The sequence below is a fragment of the Ursus americanus genome, chromosome 9 (assembly GCF_024610735.1).
Source record: "Ursus americanus isolate L20-20 chromosome 9, mUrsAme1.1.p, whole genome shotgun sequence".
NCBI classification, from domain to species: Eukaryota; Metazoa; Chordata; class Mammalia; order Carnivora; family Ursidae; genus Ursus; species Ursus americanus.
In genome coordinates, this window is record NC_142135.1 from 59,646,996 (window position 1) to 59,657,335 (window position 10,340).

General features: G+C 34.6%; 1 protein-coding gene and 1 pseudogene across 2 annotated transcripts in view; one reads left to right on the top strand and one right to left on the bottom strand.

Moving 5' to 3' along the window:
* The window catches only part of TRAM1 (translocation associated membrane protein 1), a 30,926-nt gene extending 20,933 nt beyond the window's left edge, over positions 1-9,993 (top strand). For both annotated transcript variants that reach the window (XM_045810201.2, XM_087864832.1), the window contains exons 8-11: positions 6-110; positions 953-1,096; positions 1,437-1,597; positions 8,421-9,993. In XM_045810201.2, the coding sequence (XP_045666157.2) occupies positions 6-110; positions 953-1,096; positions 1,437-1,597; positions 8,421-8,494 (484 nt within the window). In that variant the 3' untranslated portion in view covers positions 8,495-9,993. The remainder of the gene's footprint in view (positions 1-5; positions 111-952; positions 1,097-1,436; positions 1,598-8,420) is intronic.
* LOC123800455 (small ribosomal subunit protein eS8 pseudogene) lies at positions 6,346-7,745 on the bottom strand (annotated as a pseudogene).
* Positions 9,994-10,340: the final 347 nt, after the last annotated feature.

The window sequence follows — 10,340 nt, forward strand, 5'->3', positions numbered from 1 at the left end:
AACAGCTTGAATCATCTAGGACTTGTTCTTCTGGTGCTACATTATTTTGTTGAATTTCTTTTCCACATTTCCCGCCTGTTTTATTTTAGTGACGAGAAGTATCAGAAAGGGTAAGTTGTTTAGCCATTCTGTTTCTTGTGTAATTAAGGTCAATGTCTGTGTTGCCAAGGGCTGTGCTATTGCCAAGGTCCATGCCAGGGGCAATTATATCACTCTGTAAGCTGTTAGTAGTAGCTTTAAATAAAACAAAACAATTTTACAATTCAGGCTGGTATTTTATTCTCTAAGATGGAGTCTCTTCTTAGCTAGAGAGATGTTACATTGGAACTTGTAATTTTGAAAGTTTTTTTGGGTTTAGTTTTCTGTTATAATTGCCCTTTTGTTTAATCCATGTTTTTCTTTTGGAGGAAGAGTAATAGGGAAGTGATAATAAGGATAATAGGAATAGGGAAGAAGAACACGAAATAATAGATTATATAGCCTAAAAAGTATTAAAATATTTTGATGGGAAAATTGGACTGAAAACAGAATTGGAGCAGTATGACTTGTTAAAAAAAAAGAAAAGTAAAACTAGACCTATGAAGTGGGAATTGGGTGTCCTGTGTTAACAGGACAGCTTTTGTTTTGTCTAGCATTTTTCAAAATTGTTCTATGTACCAGTAGTTTTGAGGATCATTAATGATACTTATATTAAAAAAAGAAGATCAGCTAAACAAAAAATCAGTTATTTCTTTACTGGACTTCCTAGAATCTTAAATATGCTATGTTCTATATCTCCAAGAGTGTGATACAATATATAGCATATCCCAAACATTTTACTTCAGAATCTTTTTGCAGAACAATAACAAATGTGATTTTAATATGCATTTACTTAGTAGGAACCTGATTCCTATTAGAGTCTACTTATATCATTGCAATTTTATGAATTTGACTTAGGACATTTTTCTTACAGGTTTTCTCTGTGGGCAGTTCTATTTGTTTTGGGAAGACTTCTGACTTTAATTCTTTCAGTACTCACTGTTGGCTTTGGCCTTGCAAGAGCAGAGAATCAGAAATTGGATTTCAGTGCTGGGAACTTCAATGTGTTAGCTGTAAGGTACAGCCAGTTTAACATTTTTCTCACTTTGTACTGCTATATAGTATGTATTATCCGTTTATGATGTAAATCTTCTTTAAAAAATAAAGAGACAAATACAGGAGAAACATTCATTTGATTTCAAACCTGCTGCAGTTGCGTGTGTCTGAATTGAAATACTAAGGGATTTCTTTGAATTTAGAGATTAAGTATTAATGGGATAATTGTTTATTAACACCATCTTGTCACCATTGGGAATTTAACACCAAGTTAATCCTGTCAATGCAAGACAGAATACTTCATTCAGTGGCATTGCTTTGATATACTCTGATTTTTTGTTTATTAACTTTAATATCCTCAGAATTGCTGTCCTGGCATCCATTTGCATTACCCAAGCATTCATGATGTGGAAGTTCATTAATTTTCAGCTTCGGAGATGGAGGGAACATTCTACTTTTCAGGTACTAGCTGTGAAGAAGAAACCAACAGTGACTAAAGGCAGGTCTTCTAGAAAAGGAACAGGTTTGTATTCAGTAAGCAGTGGGAAAGCTGAAGTAGAAAACGTTAAAAAAAAAAAAAAAAGACGTGTGGTCTTATTCTAAACTTATTTAAGATTTTTAAAAAAATTTTTTTATTTGAGAGAGAGCTGTGCGCACGAGCAGGGGACGGAGCAGAGGGGGAGGGAATGGGACAAGCAGATTGTGCTGAGTGCAGAGCCCAATGCAGGGTTCGATCTCACAACCCTGAGATCATGATCTGAGCTGAAACCAAGAGTCAGACATTCAACTGACTGAGCCACCCAGGCACCCCTAAAATCTTTTAAAGAAAATTTTATTCTGTTTTTAGCAAAATCAGAGGCAAAGTGAAGCCTACCCCATTTGACAGTTTGTTGATTCCCTGGGGTTAGTTATTCCCCAAAAGCTGCCCACTAAATTTCTCCCTCCCAGGTTTTCCACTAGACCAGTGTATATGGGCCATTTTAGTAGTGAATAATTAACCCAGAGAGCGGTAATTTATGCTTTCAAGCATCTTACTCATACTTAAAAAACAAAACCTCTTTACAGCCCCTTCCCATCTGCCTTTAGTTCCAAGCAAAACAGCTTTTTCTGTAACTTTTGATTGCTTGATCCTTCATGTTTGAGCCTGCATCTACACTCTTTTCTCCTTCTGGCTTTTGACTGAAAATGCATTGACATTGCAGTAATTTTTTCAACTAGTCTTTGGAGTTATACTTGGGAGTTGTAACATAGGAGTTCAAGTTTTAAAAATATCAACTCTGATTTGCTCCTTAAAAGTCTTCATATTTGATAGTTTATATCCTCCAGCCATGTCCTGTTCAAGCTTGTCTCAGCAACTTTTGGGCCTTTGCATTTTATATAAATTTTAGTATATCTTGGTCAATTTCCACCCCCTTCCCCCCCCCCCAAAAAAAAAAAACTCTTGCAGGGATATTGGATTGGAATTACATTGAATCTATAGATCATTTCAGGGAGAAATGAGCACTTTAGCTCATGAATATGGTATATACTTCCATTTACCTAGATTATCTTTAACTTCTTTCAGTGATATTTATTTAATAACCACTTTGTTGGGATCTAAATCACATACCATAAGGTTCATCCTTTAAAGTGTATGTTTCAGTAGTCTTTAAGTATATTCACAAAGTGTGTGAACCACTAATTCCAGAACATTTTTATCTCCCCAAAAAGAAACCCCATGCCCACTAGCAGTCATTTCTTATCCCATCCTTCCCGCTGCCTCTGACAACCACTTATCTATTTTCTGTCTCTGGATTGGCCTTTTCTGGACATTTCATATAAATGGAATCATATAAATTGTGATCTTTTGCAACTGGTTTCTTTCAGTTAGCTTGTACTTAAGGTTTCTACATGTTGTAGCAAATACCAGTATTTTATTCCTTTTTATGGTCAAATACTATTCCATTGTATGGATATACCAGATTGTTTATGCACTTATTAGTTGACGGGCATTTGGGTTGTTTCTACTCTTTAGCTAATTGAATAATGCTGCTGTAAACATTCATGTACAGGTTTTTGTGTGAACACCTGTTTTTGCTCTCTTAGGTATGTACCTAGGAATGGAATGGCTAGGTCAAATGGTGATTGTATACTTAACATTTGCGGGGGAACTGCTGAACTGATTTCCAAAGTGTCTGCACCATTTTACACTCATTGGTTTTACATATGATACCCAGTTGTCCCCTGCAGCATTTGTTGAAAAGACTAACCTTTCTCTGTTGAGTGGTCCTGATACCCTTGTTGAAAATCAGTTAATCAAGTGCTCACAGGGCAGGATAAATAACTTGTTTTCAGTGGGGAGAGGAAATCAGTTGATCAAAAAGTAGGTATTTATTTTTGGACTCTCAATTCTGTTCTGTTACTCTACATGCCTATTCTTATGCCAGTACCACACTGTCTTGATTACTGTTGCTTTCAAGTTCGTTTTGAAATCAGGAAATGTGGGCCCTCCATTTTGTTCTTTTTCATGCTTTGGTTATTCTGGGTCCTTTGCACTCCGTATGAATTTTAGGATCAGCTTGTCAATTTCTCAAAAGCCAGCTGGGCTTTTGATATGGATTACTTGGAATCTGTCGATTTCCTTGAACAATATGAACATGGATGTCCTTCCATTTATTTGGGTCTTCTTTCATTTCTTTTAGTTAAATTTTGTAGTTATCAGTCTATAAATCTTGCACTTTTTTTTATTCCTAAGTTTTATTCTTTTTGATGATATTATAAATAGAATTGTCTTCTTAATTTCATTTTTGGATTGTATATTACCAGTATATAGAAATACAATTGATTTTTCCATATTGATCTTTTATCCTGCGACATCGCTGAACTTTTTAGGATTATTATTTAGTAGTGGGGTTTTTATGTGGATTCCTCTGCGTTTTCAGTATGCAGGACCGTGTCATATGCAGATGGAAATAGTTTTACTTCTTCCTGTCTAATCTGGATGATTTTTATTTCATTTTCTTGCCAAATTGCCCTGGCTAGAACCTCCAAAACAATGTTGAGTAGAAGTGGTGAGAGCAGACATGCTCATCTTGTTCCTGATATTATCGGAAAAGTATCTAGTCCTTTACCATTTAAGTATGATGTTACCTGTGGGTGTTCCTAAATGCCTTTAACAGCTTGAGGAAATTCCCTTCTATTTCTAGTTCATCAGTATTTTTATCATGAAAGGATGTTAGATTTTGTGACTTGCCTTTTCTGCGTCTACTGAGATCATCAAATGGTTTTTGTCTTTCATTTTATTGATATCATGTATTACTGTTAATTGATTTTTGAATGTTCAACAATGCCTTCCTGGGATAAATCTCATTTGGTCACAGTATATAATCCTCTTTAGATGTTGTTTGATTTGACTTGCTAGTATTTTATTGAGCATTTTTATATCTATATTCATAAAGGATATTGATGTGTTTTTTTTTATAATGTATATATTTTCAAATGTAAGACCAATCTTGCATTTCTGGCATAAATTCACTTATAGTAGATTGGTGTCTTCAGTATTTTGTTAGAATTTTTGCACCTACATTCATATAAAAGACTGGCCTCTAATTAGCCTGGTTTTGTTTTTGTAATGTAATCAGATCTTGGTGTCAGGGTTATGGTGGCTTTATAAATAAAAGTATTGGGCAGTTTTATCCTTTGTGTGATATCAGCATTATTTCTTACTTGAATGTTTGGAAGAATCCACCAGTGAAGCCACCTAACCTACAGTCTTCTCTAGGGGAGGATATTTACCTATAGATTTACATTCTTTAATAGATAGTAGGATTATTCAGATTTTATTCCTTATTGTCTCTCTTTTGGAAAGTTGTGTTTTTCAAGGAATTTTTTCATTTCATCTAACTTTGCAAGTGTATTGGTAAAATTACTCATAATATCCTCTTATTAATTTGTGTAGAATAGTGGTATTTTTTATTTCTTATGTGAGTAATTTATGCCCTTCTCTCTTTTTTTTTTTTTTCCCATCAGCCAAGAACTAACATTTGTGGGCTTTTTTGTTGATTTTCTTAGTCATATCATTGATTTCTGTTCCTATTTCCCTTTCTTTGGGCTTGATTTGCTGTTTTGTTATTTGTGGTTTACCTTCTTGAGATGGATCTTTACATCATTGATTTTCTGTCCATCTTGTGAATTACTTGCAATTAAAGGCAAACTTTCCCTTTCAGCAATGCTTTAATTGAATTTCACAAATTTTGATATGTCTTTTTCATTATCATTCACTTCAAGATATAATTCCAGTCTGATCTGATTTCTTCTTTGAAATCAGGGTCATTTCGTGGGTCATTTATTAATGCATTGTTTAATTTACAACTATTTGGGCATCTTCTGGTTTCCTTTTGTTACTGATTTCTAGCTTAATTCCATTATGGCTAAAGAACATATTCTGAATGATTTCAGTTCTTTGGAATTTGTTGAGACTTTCATTATGGCTCAGCACTTGTTCAGTTTTGGTAAATGTTCCATTTAGACTTCAAAGAATGTGTTTTCTGAATCTCTTGGATATTATGTATCAGGTCAGATTTGTTAGTTGTATTGTTCAATCTTTTATATCTTTACTGATTTGGTAGAAGGAGTTCTGTTAGTTCAGTCAGTTATTGCAGGAGATACTGACCACTTGTAGCTTATCAGTTTTTGCTCTAAATATTTTGAAGATGTAGAATAGGTAAATCAAAATTTAGGGTTGTTATAAATTCCTGTTAAATTCGTGCCTTCCTCTTACTGAATTGTCCGTCTTCATCTCTAGTAAATGTGTGAATTTACTATAGCTACACCAGCTTTCTTTTGGTAAAATGTTATGGTGTATCTTTTTCTATATTTTTCTACTTTAAACCTTTCTTTGTCCTTAAATATAAATTGCATCTCATGTCAACAGCATATAATTGGATGTAAGTGTCTGATAATTATTGTCTTTGTTTTTAGGAATTATACTGTGATGTGCCTGGGTTTGATTTTCTTTGTATTTATCCTGTTCTCTGTCATACAGAGCTTCCTGAATCTTGGCTTGGCTTCTTTTATCGTTTTTGGAAAATTCTTGACCATAATTTCTTCAAATATTCTTCTTCCCCGTTCTCTCTCTCCCATCCTTTTGGGACTCCTTTGTACACTGTCCATGCTTTCTGCATTTTTCATCCTTTTTCTTTCTGAGTTTCAATCTAAGTATTTTTGCTGGTTCAGTGATTTCGTCTGTTGTGCCTAATCTATTAAATGCATTTATTAAGTCTATATTTTCCGTTACTGTATTTTCCAGTTCTAGGGTTAAAGATTTTAGTTCTCATGAAATTCTCCATCTTTTCATTTATTTTTATTACTCATTGTTCTTTTCATGTCCCTGTCTGATAACTCCAGATGTGGGCCACCTGAGGATCTTTTTCTTTTATTTTCTCGTCTCTGCTCTTTTCTTTTTTCTTTTCTTTTCAGCAGTAAACACATTTATGACATGAGTTGAAGATAGGAGGGAGGAGGATTTATTTGCTTTCTGGACCATGATTTTCCTCAAATAGAACTCCAGCTTCTTGCCTGCTAGCATGTAGCCATCTGCTCAGCCACGCTGGCCTGGTCTTCAAGCGACGCGCCGAAGAAGCCTGCCCTGAGGGAGCTGCCCCTCCAGAAGACGCTAATTTGGGCTGCCTTTTTCCTTTCATTATATTTCTTCTGAATTTTCTTTGATTCTTTTTTTTTATAAAATCTCTTCTTCCTTAGGAGTCAACTTAGCCCCCTCCTTGCAGCCCAGAGGTAGTACATAGTGGGACTCATGCCATTGTCAGGATGATGTGCTGTCAGTGAGCACAATACCGTTCCTCACCAGGGTCTTGGTGTGGACTACTGATTCATTATTGGATGCTTTGTAGACATCAGTAATTCCTGTTTGGTGCTTCCAACACTCAGAGCCCCAGGAGAAGTTCTCCACATCCAGCCTCAAGGCAGGGTGCTTCTTATTGCCTCCCCAGATTGCGACTTTGGGTGGGGGACAGGGCATCCCAGCTCCTACTTCTGCTTCTTGTGGAAGGGCTTTCTCTTGCCCCTGGTTTTGCAGGACTTGTATCAGTTGTCCCAACAGACGCCCAGAACTTGGTGCTGGCTGAAAAGAGCGAAGATCTATTCCTGATATATTTTTCTTTCTTAGTTTTTAGTCATTTGGTCTTGCTTTCCGGATGCCTGGTAATTTTTAATTGAATACTGGACTTTTATGTAAAAACGGGTGTAGGTTCTAGATGAGTTTATAGAGGCTCTGGATTGAATATGGGTGGATCATTCTATCCTGTCAAAGCTGATCTGTTTCCAGTTTGCCCTCATTCCTAGAACATCAACCATTTGTACAGTCTGCTCTGACAGAATCTGGATTCAAATTTTTTCATCCTGTCATTATGAGACTAACCAGTTCTCTGTTTAGCTTTGTACTTGCATAGGAATTGCTTTCTGCTTGATTTCTCTGAGTCTCGTTTTGTGCGTGCACATTCAGTAATTGGCAAATACCGTATGGGAGAAATACACAGAGCAGCCTTGGGGTTTTTTTTCCTTCAAACAGCCATTTTTGTATTCCAACGTTTATGGATATTTTTGGAGGGAGGGCTAGGCTAACAATAGTTATAGGTCGATAGATATCTCCATCATAACTTGAAGAAGGCAGCCATAGTACACTCCTGAACATAAGAGTTATCCTAAACACTGACTTTATGTCTTAAAAGGAAACATCCCCAAGAACTTTGTTTACAGACAAATGTGAAAAGGTTCTTTATTGCTCCCAAAAGTACTGCTCTTAAGACGACTATTTTAAAATCCTTGTTACTGTTTTTTAGAGTTTTCTGTCTTCTCTCTCTCACTTTTTTCTGCTTTCAATAGTAATTGCTTTATTTTTTATTGAGATGCAATTGACAGTTACTCTTTTAAAAATTTGCTACTTTTAGGGGTGTCTGGGTGGTTCAGTTGGTTGGGTGTCTGACTCTTGGTTTTGGCTCAAGTCATGATCTCACTGTTGTAGGATCGAGCCCCACATCCGGCTCTGTGCTCAGTGCAGAGTCTGCTTCAGATTCTCTCTCCCTCTCTCACTCACACAGACTCTTTCTCTCAAATAAATAAAATCTTTTAAAAATTTGCTACTTTTAGTTCATTGTGTTTAACATGTTACTGAGTTTTATGATTGGTTAAATATTGGTAAAGATTTATTACTGCTAAATAAGTTTTACCTAAGGGCATACAGATATTTATTGGGTTTTTAAATTTTCTTTTCTGAAGATACTTTTATGTATAAAGATATTATTTGCATTTCTTTATAAAAGAGAGTAATACTGATTCTTTTGTCTTTTCAGAAAACGGTGTAAATGGAACAGTAACTTCAAATGGAGCAGACTCTCCCCGTAATAGAAAAGAGAAATCTTCATAATGAATTATAATCTTAATTGATTAATGTCCCCAAAGAAATCTGCTTTTTACTATATCCTTCAGCACTAGAGATTTTTTCTGTCCTCGAAAATACAGTTTGTGCTCTTTGATTCTTGCTATTGTACTGTTTCATGCATTTTTTTAAAGGGCATTTAAGGGAAAGATGATTACTATGAGTGAGAAAAATATTTTAGCTTAGACTAAACTACCTGCCTTCAAAATAGTTTAGGGACCACCACCATATTTTATTTTGTTTTTTATCTTTGAATGTTTTTCTAATGATTTGGAGAGAGAACTATTTACAAAAATTCTACATACCAGTGATAAAATTTCTTGCTCTCACCAATTTTTTATATTAGCAAGGTGGCCTCTTCCAGCAAGGTCATATTTTTTAAGTTATCTTTCAGGGTAAAATGGAAATACTATAAAGTTGGAGGTCAAACTTTAATATGTTCTCAGTGTTCTCTAATTTTTAGGAATTTTTGTAGTCTTTACACCTGGGAAAAAAGATTTGTAAATTCACTAAAATAATTGTGTGCTTTATTTTATAGGTAATGGTTGTTAATGTTACATCCCCATTTAAAAAAAAAAAACATACTGTTGGTTACAATGTGTGAAGATTTAGTGCCATATATATTGAATCAAAATATATGAACATAAAAGTACCTGTGAAGTAAAATCTTTCTTGTGCATTTTCAACACTTGTAAACTGGAAATCAGAAAATTAAATATTTACTATAAAGAAGCAAATCTGACTATAGCCCTTTTTGATGTTTATTAATAATGATTCTTAATGGGGCTTGTTATAAGGTCGATATGCACAGCATCTTAGAAAAATATTGTTTAACCTGCAAACCCTTTTTGAAAATAATGCCTACTTGATTTATACCTATAAAAAAGAATGTTGGGTAATTATATTTGGAAAACCTTTACTGCACTAATCTTAAATTGAAAATTCAGTTGGATAAATAGTCTTACAAAAGACAGTGCTTTATGTTACAACTATAGCTTTGGTCCCATCTTTAATTGAGAAGCATTTATCTGTATAAAACATATTTTTGGATAAATATATATATATATTTGTATCTCTACAGAAAGGCTCTAAAAAACATTTGAGTAAAACATTTGGTTCCCTTTTCTATAATTATCCTTAAAAATTCTTACAGCTATATTTGGTTTTTTGTTGTCTTCACAGTACCTATACTGCTCCTTTTGGTGTTCACATCTTGTTCTCCATTTCTCACTTTTGTCACCAGCTCATGTTTTTGCCATTTTTAGTATAAAAGTTGCAGGCTTGTTAGGTCTGCAGTTTAATAAGTTGCCATGCTGCTAGAAAGTTGTGCTTTCTATTTCCAGCTGTTTACTTACTTCCTGGAAAAAGTAGTAGCTCTCTGTAGCATCATGGAGTTTCAGTGGAACCAAATTTTTGCCATTAAAAGCTGGCATTATATTGAACTATACATTGAGAGATAAATCAAAATAAAATTTTTACTTTCACAAGCTGTATCCTGGACGTTTTCTTTATTGTCAGCAAGTTTTTATGCTATCTTAGGATATAATCTCATTAAAATGTACCATGTTTAAAGAGTATACTCTTGATAGACATTTAGAATAGCCTTTCCCAAAAAAGTGTTCTGCAAAATCAAGGATTAGTTACATATAATTTATGAGAGCTACTGAGGAAAAAAATGGTTAATAACCAAATTCAGAGACTACTGAGTTAACTTAAAAGGTGTTTCTTTACTACAGGACTGTTCAGCCCTTTATAGGCCAATAAGCTTCCTGATCCACCAAGAATGTTTGCAATGGGGACATATAACATGCAGCATTTCCCGGCTCTGGGCTGT